General features: G+C 35.3%; 3 protein-coding genes across 28 annotated transcripts in view; 2 read left to right on the top strand and 1 right to left on the bottom strand.

Moving 5' to 3' along the window:
• Positions 1–15470, top strand: part of LOC127845741 (DNA repair-scaffolding protein-like) — a 590230-nt gene that overhangs the window by 357175 nt on the left and 217585 nt on the right. For 11 of the 19 annotated variants that reach the window (XR_008033366.1, XR_008033356.1, XR_008033363.1 and 8 more), the window contains exon 20: positions 8012–8169. The gene's annotated coding sequence lies outside the window, so the exon portion shown is untranslated. The other 8 variants (XR_008033353.1, XR_008033369.1, XR_008033368.1 and 5 more) reach the window with 6 other exon arrangements.
• LOC127845750 (vesicle-associated membrane protein/synaptobrevin-binding protein-like) overlaps positions 1–15470 on the bottom strand; it is a 257512-nt gene that overhangs the window by 36453 nt on the left and 205589 nt on the right. The gene's annotated exons all lie outside the window — the stretch shown is intronic.
• LOC127845752 (cilia- and flagella-associated protein 418-like) overlaps positions 1–15470 on the top strand; it is a 113868-nt gene that overhangs the window by 5202 nt on the left and 93196 nt on the right. The window contains exons 2-8 of one of the 6 annotated variants that reach the window (XM_052376878.1): positions 853–919; positions 3155–3219; positions 3672–3737; positions 5391–5539; positions 6158–6268; positions 6412–7450; positions 8225–9559. In XM_052376878.1, the coding sequence (XP_052232838.1) occupies positions 853–919; positions 3155–3219; positions 3672–3737; positions 5391–5539; positions 6158–6268; positions 6412–6509 (556 nt within the window). In that variant the 3' untranslated portion in view covers positions 6510–7450; positions 8225–9559. Of the gene's footprint in view, positions 1–852; positions 920–3154; positions 3220–3671; positions 3738–5390; positions 5540–6157; positions 6269–6411; positions 8061–8224; positions 9560–15470 lie in introns of those variants that run through there. The other 5 variants (XM_052376877.1, XM_052376874.1, XM_052376876.1 and 2 more) reach the window with 5 other exon arrangements.

Raw genomic sequence — 15470 nt, 5'->3', positions numbered from 1 at the left:
ATGTCTCAAATTCAAGTAGACAGTTCATATTAAGGAGCAAGTTTCGCTTAAATAAAAATCGATATAGATAGATATAGGGGCAGAAAGTTTAATGACATATAGCCATTATGGCATACATAAATAACAATCTTAAAATAATCATTCTTCTGACCCATATGTTTTTCAACATATAACCAACACGTTTTTTAAGCCTTATCAATTAACAAATTAACAAATCTAGCAAATGTTTAAACTACAGACTTTATTCATATGATTTTAAAATGAGATTGAGAATGACTTTTTAAAATTTTGACCATTCAAATGTAATGTGTAAGTATAGATTTCCAAATCATAAAAATGCCAATTGAAACAGGAAGATTTTAACAGATATTAAATTACTTTATCATTTACTAAACCAAACTATGCTTGTTGATGAGTATCGTAAACTATTTTAATGTAAATACTGTAATTAAGAGAAATAAATAGATTTGTTATTGTTTCTGTCAAACACCTAACATGTTTTTAACCTTATTTTTTTTATGAATACTGATGTAAAATTTTGCTATATTTCCTGTAAAAGATACTTATCTTTTTCTGACATTTTTCTTCTGAGAAATAAAGTAGAAAAAGAGGTATTATTGTTGAAGAACGAGAAGTTCTCATTCTACTACTTTATTTCGTTGCAGTACTTTTATGGTTAACCCATGAGGGCCATGACTTATTGTTAAAAGTTCTAAAACTGCACTACATGTAACAGAATGCATGAAATTTACGCTTGCAAGAGTAGACAAGATTTATTTTTTGTTAACTTACCTATAATTATTTAAATATCTTTAACCCTGAATGCCTAAAACTTATTCATGTGTGTTTCAGAAAAAAATCAGATGATTACGACATCGACAAAGTGTTAGATGATATATGTGGGGATACAGACCAACTGGTAGATTTCTTTTAAGTACTACACTTGGAAACTTTTCTAACTAGTGTGTATTGCCATTGTTAACCAGGTTTTTCGAAGGAAGAAATCTGGTTATTAGATTGGGGAATGCGGGCGGGCTGGCTGGCGGGCTGGCTGGCGGGCTGGCGGAACAAGCTTGTCCGGGCCATAACTATGTCGTTCATTGTCAGATTTTAAAATCATTTGGCACATTTGTTCACCATCATTGGACGGTGTGTCGCGCGAAATAATTACGTCGATATCTCCAAGGTCAAGGTCACACTTTGAGTTCAAAGGTCAAAAATGGCCAAAAATGAGCTTGTCCGAGCCATAACTATGTCGTTCATTGTCAGATTTTAAAATCATTTGGCACATTTGTTCACCATCATTGGACGGTGTGTCGCGTGAAATAATTACGTCATTATCTCCAAGGTCAAGGTCACACTTTGAGTTCAAAGGTAAAAAATGGCCATAAATGTCCCTTGAGATATAACCTTCATATTTGGTATGCATGTGTATATGGACAAGGCCTTTCCATACGCACAACAATTTTGACCCCTGTGACCTTGACCTTGAAGTAGGGGTCTGCGTTTAGGTTTCAAAATCTGCATTTAGGTTTCGAAAAATGCTCTTAACTTCTATGTCCCTTGAGATATAACCTTCATATTTGGTATGCATGTGTATATGGACAACGCCTTTCCATACGCACACAAATTTTGACCGTCCGTCCGTCCGTGTGTCCGTCCGAAAACTTAAACGTTGCTCATAACTTTTGCAATATTGAAGATAGCAACTTGATATTTGCCATGCATGTGTATCTTATGAAGCTGCACATTTTTAGTGGTGAAAGGTCAAGGTCATCTTTCATTGTCAAAGGTCAAAAAAAAAAAATTCATGTGCATATCTCCAATGTCAAGGTCGCCATGACTAAAAATATATTTATTTTAAAACAAACTTACAAAGGGGGTTAATTTTCTTTGTTCATTTCAAAAGTTCAGTTTGAGTTGTCTCCCTTTATCAGTGTTTTTTTCACAATGAAAACCTGGTTTTGTGACAATTTTGTCCCTTGTTGATTTATATTATAAGACAAGTGATCGTACGGTCTTAAAGCTGGGTTCCCACTGCCGATTAGATCAACTCGATCAAGCCAGACCAAGCGGTCGGTTACTGGTCTGGTTCGGTCGGCATGAGTGGTCGGGGCGGTCGGGTAGGTTGGCATTGATCGGCTGTCCTACCCGATATTTTTTGACATGTCAAAAAATATCGAGTAGCGGTCGAGTAGGAAATGGATCGAGAAGCGCTCGGGAAGTGATTGTGTATTAGTCGAGTAGAAGATCGAATTGATCGTTAAGCAATCGTGTGGCGATCGGATTGACATCTTTTACACGATCTGTACCCGATCTGCTCGACCTCTACCCGAGTTATTTTAGATCGCAACACGATCCACTCAAGCTCTATTCAATTTGATGTACAGATTTACTAGACTGCTACCCGACGGCTACTTGACCGTACACAATCACTTCCCGATTGCTATTCGACCATACACGAGCTTTGTACCCGATCCACTCGACCTCTACCCGAGTTATTTTAGATTGCTTTGTACGACTGTAGTACGACCATCACGCTCTGGTCGTGTGAAGATCTGGTGGCGATCGAGCTGAGGTCCACTTGGTCGAGCTGAGATCGTATAGGGCTCTTGTATAGGTCGAGATGATCGAGTGGAAATCGGAAATGGTTGAGTGGACGACGTGAATGAGTCGTGTGGGGGTCGTGTGTTATCGACAAGAGGTCGAGAAGAAGTCGTGTTTACCCTTTTTAGTCCAGCTTGGTCAGGTTTGGTTGGGAAATTTTGGTGATCGAGTTGATCGGATCGGCAGTGGGAACCCACCTTAACCTTTGAGTAGTTCTATGCTATAAAGGAAAGGTTGAGATGTTGGAAGATATGTGTTTTACATGAAACTTCGTCTTGTGATAGTTTACTTTTGCAAAGGTATTCTAAAATAAATCCCATATATAGAAAAGTTTTGGCTGGGGAAGGAATTTTCATGCCGTCTTGTAGCCAAATTTTAGATTCAACCTCTTAATGCGACGTTAACCTTTTATTGCAGATGACAGATTTAGTATTATTTTTATTATTATGAAAGTTGGTAAAATCAGTATGTAATGTTTACCATTTCAGGCAGAACTGTGAGTATTATGCACTATAAAAAAAATGAGAAAAATAGTGAACCATTTCAGGAGAAGTGCAATATAGTCAGGAATGTACCCAGCAATTTATCCACGTCAAGACCAAAACCTTCCAAGTAAGCTCTCTTGATTCCTTAAGAAGTTCCACATCATAGCAACTAAGTTGTTTATTGTTCTGCAGTAGTTCTCATCTCAAGTAGAAAGTTTTAAAGGATTATAAAAAAGAGAAAATGGGTTTATTCAGAAAGAAAAAAGCTGTCTCCATGTACTAGGATTTACATGCATTTTGTAATGATATAAAGGAAGTATATTTTCTTCATGTTAACACTCAAAATTAACATTTGACAAGCTGATTAAAATTCTTCTTAAATCTTGAAACTTTGTTACTTTTTGTATGTAGACATACACTGTCATTAATACACTGATTGCATTTCTAATTACATTCGCGTTCCATCTTTATTACTACATGTAAATGTCTCTGACAGAGCTCTCTGAAAGTCAAAATATCACATTTTACCAAGCCAAACATTTTTAGAGATTGATTATATAACTCAATTGACTGTTATAGATGTTTCCCATTATGCATTGGAGGGTCATCATTAGCACTTGGAAAAAGCACATCTGTGAACAAAAGGTATGTAAATGTATTGCTGATTTAATTATTGTACATCGATGTCAATGTGGCTATTGTAAGATATTTATGCCCCCGGTAAAGTGGCATATAGCAGTCCCTCTGTCAGTCTTTCCAACATTCCATTTTGGGATTTCTTTCCTTAACACACTAGAGATACATGTTGAATGTACCTAATTTTTTGTATTTGAGTCTAACTGCACGACAGATGTTACAGATCATGTTTGTGTTCCGCTCTGATCCATTTATTTTTAGTGAAGGTATGGACCTTGGATCTAACATTTTTCTCTACACCAACAGTTTTCTAGACTTTTTTGCTAAACAATTGCAGATATTTACCTGATTTTTGGTGTGTTAGTCCATCTATATGACTTCATATATATCAAGTATGAGTTTGTGTTCCTGTCCATTGATAATTGACACATATGCAGGTCTTGGATTTAGGAATTTTCTTTGAAATATTAATTTTCTGGACTTTTTCTTTGATACACTTTTTTGATACTGATCTTACTTTTTGCGGGCAGTCTGTCAACATGATCACATATCAAGTTTGTGTTTTGTTCCAGTCCATTGATTGTTGACAAATTTAAGGGCTTTGGACTTTATAATTTTCTCTAAAATAAACCTTTCAGAAAGATTTTTTGCAATTATTTTTTTTGATGTTTCCTTGATTTTTGTGTGTGTCTACCTTTTCAACCCTCAGATTGTGTTAAGTTTTATTTTGCATATATGGAGTTTGAGACAAAAGTGGAATGAGGGGGCGTCTGGGCCCTATGGGCACATATCTTGTTCATATAGTTTTCTCCAAACTAAGCTGAAGGAATTGTCAAAATAATTTGAAATAAAATATAGAAATATGAAGTTAAGTCAAGCAATTAGCCAAAGGAATTGAAAACTCATGTACCAAAAAAAAGAAATGTTTTGTGTCCTTTCTATATGATTACATTGACATTATTACTGTTGTTTTCACTAGTTGCGACACTTTGTGTACGCAGTTCAACTTAAATCTTTACAGACTCTGTGATACAATGATATATCTTTCCAGGTTGTGTGAAACACTGCTCTTTAGTTCAGCATAAATCTTTCCAGCTCCTGAAATGCTTTTAAATGTAACATAGATCATAGATACAGTCCATTGTTACATAGTTCAACATAAATCTGTCCAGGTTGTGTGAAACAGTCTGTTGTTACATAGTTCAACATTAATCTCTCCAGTTCCTGTGATACAGAACAATGTTACATGGTTCAACATAAATCTTTCCACGTTGTGTGATACAGCCCGATGTTACATAGTTCAACATAAATCTTTCCACGTTGTGTGATACAGCCCGATGTTACATAGTTCAACATAAATCTTTACACGTTGTGTGATACAGTCTGATGTTACATAGTTCAACATAAATCTTTACACGTTGTGTGATACAGTCCAATATTACATAGTTCAACATAAATCTTTACACGTTGTGTGATACAGTCTGATGTTACATAGTTCAACATAAATCTTTACACGTTGTGTGATACAGTCCAATATTACCTAGTTCAACATAAATCTTTACACGTTGTGTGATACAGCCCGATGTTACATAGTTCAACATAAATCTTTCCACGTTGTGTGATACAGTCCAATATTACCTAGTTCAACATAAATCTTTCCAGATCCTGTGATACACTACGATGTACAAGCTGTGATTTTCGGGTGGTTTCCTTTAATGACTTCCAGTGGCATAAAGATACAGACTACTTGTTTCTGAGAAACAACGCACCAGACTTTGACAGACTCAAACCGAAACTAAAGTCTAAACAGGGTTTGTTGCGAGCATAATTGACACTGTTTTAAAGCGTTATACTGGAAAGTTGATTTTTTTAATTCTATAATTATACTGTAGGAGAATGATTGACACTCAGATTATTTTCTAATGGTAATTTCACAACTGAGTCTGTGTTTATTGACTTTGCAGACAATATCATAAATCACAAAGTATCATCATCATGTATCAAATAGAGAACATTCTTATAACGTGTTAACACTCATTGTTATTGGTATCACAAAATTGGCCACTGTCTTGCTACATTTTAATCTTGAAAAAATAAACTATTTTTTTGTTCAACTTTGTTGTTTGTGAATTATAAGTTTAAAAAAATTTGATGTGTATGATTAGTACTAGTATGTTTTTACAATCCAGGCCATGTGAAAAATACCAAGCATTCAATTTAATCACAGGTTCTAAACCTAGGAATCGATGAAGATACCGGTACTGAATTTAAGTGATAAGTGTGTTTGTGTTTTCTTAAGTTCATGAGGTCCTTTTCCCACCTGAGGCTGCATTATGTGTGAACCAGAAAGTGCTCCAGCACTTTTACCTTATTAACTTACTAGACTCAGAAAGTTGGGACAAATTTTGAATTATAGCTGCACTTTTCAGCAACTCTTTTTTACTCAGAAGCCGGAGAACCAGAAAAAAAACTGGACCAGTCCAGTATGGTGACCAAACTCACATGCTTCCTTGAACAAGGATTGAACCCGGGTCGCCCAGGTGAGAAGCGCTTGTACCAACCACTTCGCTAGCCGGACAGATTGAAGTGCTAAGAGATGTTGGTGCAGAATGTTTGTATGTTTCTTAATGCGTTGTACGATGTTTACAATCCTGGCCCCTAATCTTACCTTGTTGACTTTCAGGGAGCCGATCCTACTGCTGCCAGTGTTGTCACAAGACCATGGATTCTCTCACAGAAATCAGGGATCTCCCAGTGAAGTGGGTCTGTGGTAACCACTGACCGAACACAGATCATAGTGTGTGATGTGTGACTGAGGGATTGAGATAGTGTGATCTGCCATTCATGGCCTTCAATAGCCATGTGGTGATTGGGAACAGTGATACAGTCTATATACATTCCAATACTTCCAGACATATAAAATAATTGAGCAGATGGCAGGTAAAACTTGTATCAAAGGGATTAAATCACAGAGCATGTTATGAGTGAAAGTTTAGGATTAGCTTGGATAATTTATGATATGACTTCATGGTGCAATTATTTGTAAACAATTATGTTTCAATTACACATATAATGTAGAGATCACATGCAAGATTTATTGGATCAGGTTGTTATAATGAAACAGACATTAATCGCAGTGATTTTTTTCAAACCAATTTGGGACCATAAATCACAAGAAAAGCTAAAAAGTACCTTATGAACAAATCAAAATTCACAATTTCTGCTTATAAGTGTTTGTTTGAATTCTATTTTAACTGAAATTGGACCCAGGCCCATTCACCAAGGACTGGATTATGACACTTGATCATGTGTTAATAATTGGCTTACCTGCTTGCATCTGTATCTGTCCATTTGTTTGTATAAGACTTGTAAATGCATTTATTGCAAATCCGTCCATTGGTTTATACAAGAAATGTTACACATAATCTGTGTTGTTTTTAGCTCACCTGTCACAAAGTGACATGGTGAGCTTATGTGACCGTGTGATGTCCGGCGTCTGTATGTGCGTGTGTGCGTGCGTGAGTGTGTCCGTCAACAATTTGTTTGTGTAGAGGTCACAGTTTTCATCCAATCTTTATGAAATTTGGTCAGAATATTTATCTTGATAAAATCTGGGTTTTGATTGTATTTGGGTCATCTGGGGTCAAAAACTAGGTCACTAGGTCAAAAACTAGGTCACATAATAGGTCAAATAATAGAAAAACCTTGTGTAGACAATAGAGGTCGCAGTTTTCATCCAATCTTTATGAAATTTAATCAGAATGTTTATCTTGATGAAATCTGGGTTGGGATTGTATTTGGGTCATCTGGGGTCAAAAACTAGGTCACTAGGTCAAAAACTAGGTCAAATAATGGAAAAACCTTGTGTAGACAGTAGAGGTCACAGTTTTCATCCAATCTTTATGAAATTTGGTCAGATTGTTTATCTTGATGAAATCTGGGTTGGGATTGTATTTGGGTCATCTGGGGTCAAAAACTAGGTCAAATAGTAGAAAAACATTGTGTAGACAGTAGAGGTCACAGTTTTCATCCAATCTTTATGAAATTTGGTCAGAATGTTGATCTTGATAAAATCTGGGTTGGGAATGTATTTGGGTCGTCTGGGGGTCAAAAACTAGGTCACTAGGTAAAAAACTAGGTCAAATAATAGAAAAACCTTATGTAGACAATAGAGGTCGCAGTTTTCATCCAATATTTATAAAATTTAGTCAGAATGTTTATCTTGATGAAATCTGGGTTGGGATTGTATTTGGGTCATCTGAGGTCAAAAACTAGGTCACTAGGTCAAATGATAGAAAAACCGTCAACAATTTGTTTGTGTAGACAGTAGAGGTCACAGTTTTCATCCAATCTTTATGAAATTTGGTCAGAATGTTTATCTTGATAAAATCTGGGTTGGGATTGTATTTGGGTCATCTGGGGTCAAAAACTAGGTCACTAGGTAAAAACTAGGTCACTAGGTCAAATAATAGAAAAACCTTGTATAGACAATAGAGGTCACAGTTTTCATCCAATCTTTATGAAATTTGGTCAGAATGTTTATCTTGATGAAATCTGGGTTGGGATTGTATTTGGGTCATCTGGGGTCAATAACTAGGTCACAAGGTCAAATAATAGATAAACCTTGTGTAGACAATAGAGGTAACAGTTTTCATCCAATCTTTATAAAATTTTATCAGAATGTTTATCTTGATGAAATCTGGGTTGGGATTGTATTTGGGTCACCTGGGGTCAAAAACTAGGTCAAATAATAGAAAAACCTTGTGTAGACAATAGAGGTCACAGTTTTCATCTAATCTTTATAAAATTTGGTCAGAATGTTTATCTTGATGAAATCTGGGTTGGGATTGTATTTGGTTAGTCAGGTGAGCGATTCAGGGCCATCATGGCCCTCTTTTTTATGAATATTTTTGCTTTTGTTTCTGAACTGTTAATTTGTATAAGTACCAATTAAATGTGCACATATGGTAGTTGTTGGAATTGTTATGGACACAAATCTCACCTCCAATTTAAATTCACATTTATGAAAAGAAGTGCCATCTTTCTCTGATTCTTCTTTTAATAGAGCGATTTAGATTTTAAAATTAAATGTTGCAGTACTCTGATATGAAAATCCTTGTTCAATGAGTAATCAACAACCATGCTGTCATAAATGCATGTATGTATGAATATATACACAAAATTAGTCTTGCTTGATCAATATTTATGTCCAAAAGAATGAATTTTGTACAAAAATGTTTTAAAAAAAAATAGAAAAGAAAGATTGTGAGTTATTATTTTCAAATGTCTGTCAATATTGTAATTGTGCAGTGATCTTTTATTTAACTTTGATTTCATAAGCAGAATACAATGACAAAAGGAAATATGCAGAGAGAGAACGGAAATTCAAATATTGGAGTATTTTAAAACTTTTAATATGAATAGATTTTTGCAGCAATAAAAACAAAAACATATCTATTTTCTATCCGTATTCCTACTGTAGTATGACCATGAATTATTTCTGTAGTTTACATACTTAAGGTAGCATGCCATTTTGAGCTTGTATTTAATACTAACATTTTTCACAAAATGAATTGCAATTATGTTTGGTATTAGTTAAGTAATCTTTTAAGTAGTGAGTTTTGTCTCTCATTAATATGAATTTACTTGGATTTTAAATGTCAATGTTAATGCAAACATGTGTTGTATCTATTGCTCTGCCTATTAGTGTGTTTGTTTAGAATTCTGTTTCATGATCATGATTAAGTAACCTAGTGTTTGGCATCTACATAATATTTGCATGCCTCTAGACTTAATGAACATTATACTGGTTTAAAATTTCATAAAACATCTTTTGGGTGTTTCTAGTTGTTTATACCTTTAACAGATTTGAGTCAAAATCATGTGAATCAGCAACACAGACTGTGAATTTGGGCTGACATAGATTTATTTCTTGAAACGTTTCTCTTTTAATATAGTTAACTTGTTGTGTAATTTCCAAAAAAAGAGTATGAAGAACATTGAAAATAAATCTGTAAATGAAAAAACGGACATTAGCCCTTTCGGACATTAGCCCCTAGGACAAAAGCCCCTTCAAAAAAAAGCATGCTCGGACATTAGCCCCCAGGTGTTTTAAAACGTTCATAACTTTTTATGCCCCCCCTTCGAAGAAGAGGGGGTATATTGTTTTGCACATGTCGGTCGGTCGGTCGATCCGTCCGTCGGTCGGTCCGTCCACCAGATGGTTTCCGGATGATAACTCAAGAACGCTTAGGCCTAGGATCATGAAACTTAATAGGTACATTGATCATCACTGGCAGATGACCCCTATTGATTTTCAGGTCACTAGGTCAAAGGTCAAGGTCACAGTGACTCGAACCAGTAAAATGGTTTCTGTATGATAACTCAAGAACGCTTACGCCTAGGATCATGAAACTTCATAGGTTCATTGATCATGACTCGCAGATGACCACTATTGCATTTCAGGTCACTAGGTCAAAGGTCAAGGTCACGGTGACTCGAACCAGTAAAATGGTTTTCGGATGATAACTCAAGAACGCTTACGCCTAGGATCATGAAACTTCATAGGTATATTGATCGTGACTTGCAGATGACTCCTATTGATTTTCAGGTCACTAGGTCAAAGGTCAAGGTCACGGTGACTCGAACCACTAAAATGGTTTCGGGATGATTACTCAAGAATGCCTAGGCCTAGGATCATGAAACTTCATAGGTACATTGATCATGACTCGCAGATGACCCCTATTGCATTTCAGGTCACTAGGTCAAGGTCACGTTGACTCGACACAGTAAAATGGTTTCCAGATGATAACTCGAGAAAGCTTACGCCTAGGATCATGAAACTTCATAGGTACATTGATCATGTCTCGCAGATGAACCCTATTGATTTTCAGGTCACTAGGTCAAAAGTCATGGTTACTGTGACTTGACACAGTAAAATGGTTTCCAGATGATAACTCAAGAAAGCTTACGCCTAGGATCATGAAACGTCATAGGTACATTGATCATGACTCGCAGATGACTCCTTATGATTTTCAGGTCACTAGGTCAAAGGTCAAGGTCACAGTGACAAAAAACGTATTCATACAATGGCTGTCTCTACAACTGACAGCCATATGGGGGGCATGCATGTTTTACAAACAGCCCTTGTTTTTTAAGTAAGTATTTTTATTCCATTTTTTTTAATTTCATATGTAAATACATACAATTCTAATATGTTGAAGTCTAATATATATTTTTTTCAATAAAAAGCTTGAAAAGGTGTGAATGCATATTGATGTTAATTCATAATCATTTTTGTTTAACCAGTTGTTCAAAACTTTAATAACTTTTTATTAAGTTTTAATCACTCTTAAAATAAACACATTTTAAAGGAAAACATGGTTTTGTATAAATATACTAAGTGCTCTGTTTGTAACTAAAGATTCATAATGTTATCTTGATATTTATACCATTTTCTACCTTTTAATTGCACTTAATTACAAAACAAGATGAAATTCAATACCTAAAAATGAATTTAACAAGAGCTGTCACCATAGGATGACACAATGCCCCCCTGATAAATGCTTTGATCGAAATTATGAGCATTTTTGGAAACCTAAACGCATTTTTCGAAACCTAAACGCGGACCCCTAAGTTCAAGGTCAAGTTCAAGCGGTCAAATGTGTGTGTATGGAAAGGCCTTGTGCATATACACATGCATACTTAATATGAATGTTACATCTGAAGTGACACTAGAAGTTATGGGCATTTTTTCGAAACCTTACCGAACAGTGTGACGGTCAGACGGACGGACAGACGGACAGTGCGATCACTATTAGCCACCTTCGGGGGCGAAAAAATAGGTAGAGGCTAACATCCTAAGGGCTTTTGTCCTAGGGGCTAATATCTAAGGGGCTTTTGTCCTAGGGGCTTATGTCCGAGAGGGCTAATGTCCTACACTCAATGAAACAAACCATGTCCATTACAGGAGCTTTCAATTTAAATATATCCACAGTTCTCTGTTTTATAACCCGGTACTAAGTCCCCTACCAGTGAAAGGACAGGAACTATTATTTTATCGCAGGTCTATCGGGTCTGAATCCTGCAATTATTAAATAGTACTCAATCCAGGTTGATGAAACTTTATATATAAATAGAAAGTCATAGGGGAATATGGACATTATTTCTTTTTTTTTGTCAGACACAAATGGTGGTTGTTATGGTGACAGAGATAATAAAAAATCTGTATCCTGCAATAATTAATAAGCAAGTTCGTTGAATTGATATCCCCCGCCAAATAAAGGTTGTTTAATGTGAAGAAAGACAATTGTTTCGCCTCATTCAGGTATCATTGTATATACTCGTCACCAAATTTGATCTACCAAAAAAACTTATAAAAAGATTTTTTAAGGAAGATACTAGTAGTTAAAACGTTGTAATTAAAAAGCCCAGGGCTACACCATTTTGGACCTTTACTTTGGCCATAGGAGTTCATTTAGCCTCACTGCCTGATAACGATGAACAATTACATCGGGCACTTGCGAATCACTTGATGTATGGTAGAAACCTTACAAAATAAGGCATATTTAAACTTTGAACGTTTAACCTCAGTTTGCGAGCTTGACTCCATTGACGCATAGTGAAGTTATGGAAAAAATATGAATACCTCATCAATTTGTGATCTTCGACCTAAATGTGTGACCTTGCCGAAAAGGTTAATGGTCATGGATGTGACTCATGCCCAAAATGATAAAGAACAAGGTAAGCGCTGACGCGGTCGAAGTCATTATGCCAAATCATATGCGAATGACATAATCAATACATCTTTTATCGCTGATAATGTGTCACCAAAAACAATTGACATGACGCCTTATCTATGATCGCTCCGCCCACTAGAATTGATCCACCATTCAGCGATCGATTAATCGGGCGCACTCGTTAGCAACGACCTGTCCGCCATTTTCTAGACAAGCTACATGTTTAGGTTCACTTTTATTCCAACGAGTTTCTTTTGTTTTCCTCTTAAAAAACGATTAAAAATGGTTAAACGGTGTCAATGGGGATTATGTAACTCGGACAATCGAGAGCCTGAAAGATTAGTTGGTGACATTTAATTTATATCGTTTCCAAAGCCGAAAAGAGATCTAGAGAAGTGTAAGAGATGTATAAATACATGCGGTCGTCACCACGAACAACTGAACGTCAACACTGTGAAAGACAATTATAATATATTTTTATCGGATATACTAGGAAAGTAGCTTAGTAGGTCATGTTTATTCCAGGGTGATGCCATGATTTTTAAATACTTATTTATTTTATGCTTTCCGGTGGTTTATAGAGAAATATCAGTGAATTAAAACTGATAATTTCACTGTTTCAAACAATGAAAATTATCGATAATTTTCACTGTTTACTGTGAAATGACGTCATTTGTTTTGACGTAATGACGTCCTTATCCCAGCGAAATTCTTTAGTTAAACTCTTTAAAAATGTATATAACGGTGAAAAAAAGCATAAAATAAAAAAGAAAATGTGTTGAATTCGGTGGAATATAGATTTAAATTCACTCGTGATTGTGTTCCACTTGTTTGCTTTAAAATCATTAAGAATAAGATTGAATTAAAACAGCTTAAGACAAAACATTTTTTTAATAAATCAGGCTGGAAAGTACATGTTTTGTTAACAATGGATGCATCCATTTGAACTATTAAGAGTTTATATACTAATGGCTGTGATAAACACAGATAAAACACGCATTCAAAGCAAGATAAAAGATAAAAGATTTATATCTAATCTTTAATAACAAAGACTACTTCTAGTTAAAACAAGCAAAATAACTTTCCTATAATTTATTTTTTAATTAATGCTCCTTATTGATAATAATCAATTGAAACCGTGAAACGTATATAAACGTTTGTGAGGCTTTTGATTGATAATTTAAAAAATGTGTAACACATGGTTTAAAACTAAATTAGCAATCAAAAGCTTTCATTGGGCAGTGGTAGCAACTTTTATCCCCAGTGGAGGCACATTTTCCTATTAAGTATTTTCTGCTTTAAAGCTATAATAGTTATTACAATTATGTTAGAAATACATTTACTTATATTATCAAAAATAAGAAAATAGGTGTCCCTTTAACATTCTAATAATGATGATTGTAATGTGCTTTAGTCCAGATTTCATCCTTTACCTAGCTTTTATTGACAAAAAACAAGATATCGCATTTTAATAATACATTCAAAATTTTATACTGGCGAAGAATGGCGCAATCAACAGAATCAAAAGTCTCATTGCAAAAAGGGTCAGACTAAATATACGACTACTGCTGCACTGTGTGTGAGGAGAATGGGGCATTTAACAAGGAGGCACATTTTCTTGTGAACAATGTTTCAAGTGTTACTACTGCGACAAATGTGTGGGACTTCACAACCAGTTGTTCATCAAGCACAGTCTGACTTGACTGGACGACAGGAACTACATGAATGGTAGGTTACCAAGCCCACAGAGAATGAGCTGGAAAAATGCCCAGAGCACCGATATGAGATTGTAAAATCATTCTTCGAGATCCACCAACAGTTGTTGTGTCAAGACTGCCTTCGAACTAAACATAGGTAAGATTAAATACGTATTTATAGTTTTATATTGATGTTTTCTCTTTTTTCTTTTGTATATATTCACTATAATTAACATGAAATTGACATGATATATCGGTTTAAACTTACTATTTCTACATATATGCAATATAATTTTGGATTACTCATTTTGGACCTTATCATTATTATTTCTTAGAAGTGAACTAAGCTGCTGTGACACAGTGTTCATGCATACTAAACCATAATAGCAATTGATTACTAATGAAAAGCTGACAAGGTTATTGTTTGGAAACATCTTTTCTTTTATATTATTTCTGTACAATTTTAAGTTATGACAAAATTCTTCGCCAGGAAATGCAGCAAAGTGGTGACTATTGTTGAAAAAGTTAAACGCCTTCAAGGGAAAGAGGATTTCCAGAAAGCAGCCAGAAATATTGACTTATTACAAGAGAAATTTAGTCGGAGAGTAAATACCCTTGAAAACGACATTCAGTCACTTCAGAAAACATATAAAAAAATACTGGATGACATCAGTACATTACACAGGCAGCTCAGTGAAGCTGTAAAGAAACTTAAGACAGACACAATTAAAGAACTTGATGCACTTATGGCTACCATAAAGGCATCGATAGAAAGTGACGCTGAACAATGTACCAAACTTCAAACACAGTTGATTGCTTCAAACAAATTAAAAGTCTAGAAGACCATTTTGAAGCCATGTCTATTATTATGTACACTAAAATTGCGAACCTTGCTTCTGAGACAGAGACTTTTCTAAAGACGTGAAAACACATAATAAAGTTAGTATGACATTTACTCCTGATGCAACCATTACACAGTCTTTATCCACACTGTCAGGTTTAGGAAAACTGAACGTTTTTCCAAAGTTTCGCATCCACCAAGAAAATAAAATAATGATTCTATTGAGATTGACTTTGGGACATTTTAGACGAGACAGACAAAATACTTACTGTCAATGGAATTTTTAAACGGTGTAGAATGAAAACAGACACTGACACAGAACCCTGTTACATATCTGGTATTTGTGAAACAGCAGAAGGCAACTGATCATCTCAGACAAGAGGAACAAAACGTGAAATTACTGGATCATAGGTACAATGTGGTGTCTCAATGTAACATGCCCGCCCCAGTCTTCGCCATGAACAGG

This window comes from Dreissena polymorpha, chromosome 9, assembly GCF_020536995.1.
Source record: "Dreissena polymorpha isolate Duluth1 chromosome 9, UMN_Dpol_1.0, whole genome shotgun sequence".
NCBI classification, from domain to species: Eukaryota; Metazoa; Mollusca; class Bivalvia; order Myida; family Dreissenidae; genus Dreissena; species Dreissena polymorpha.
The sequence above is the reverse complement of the archived record's forward strand: the minus strand, read 5'-3'. Positions and strand labels throughout refer to the sequence as shown.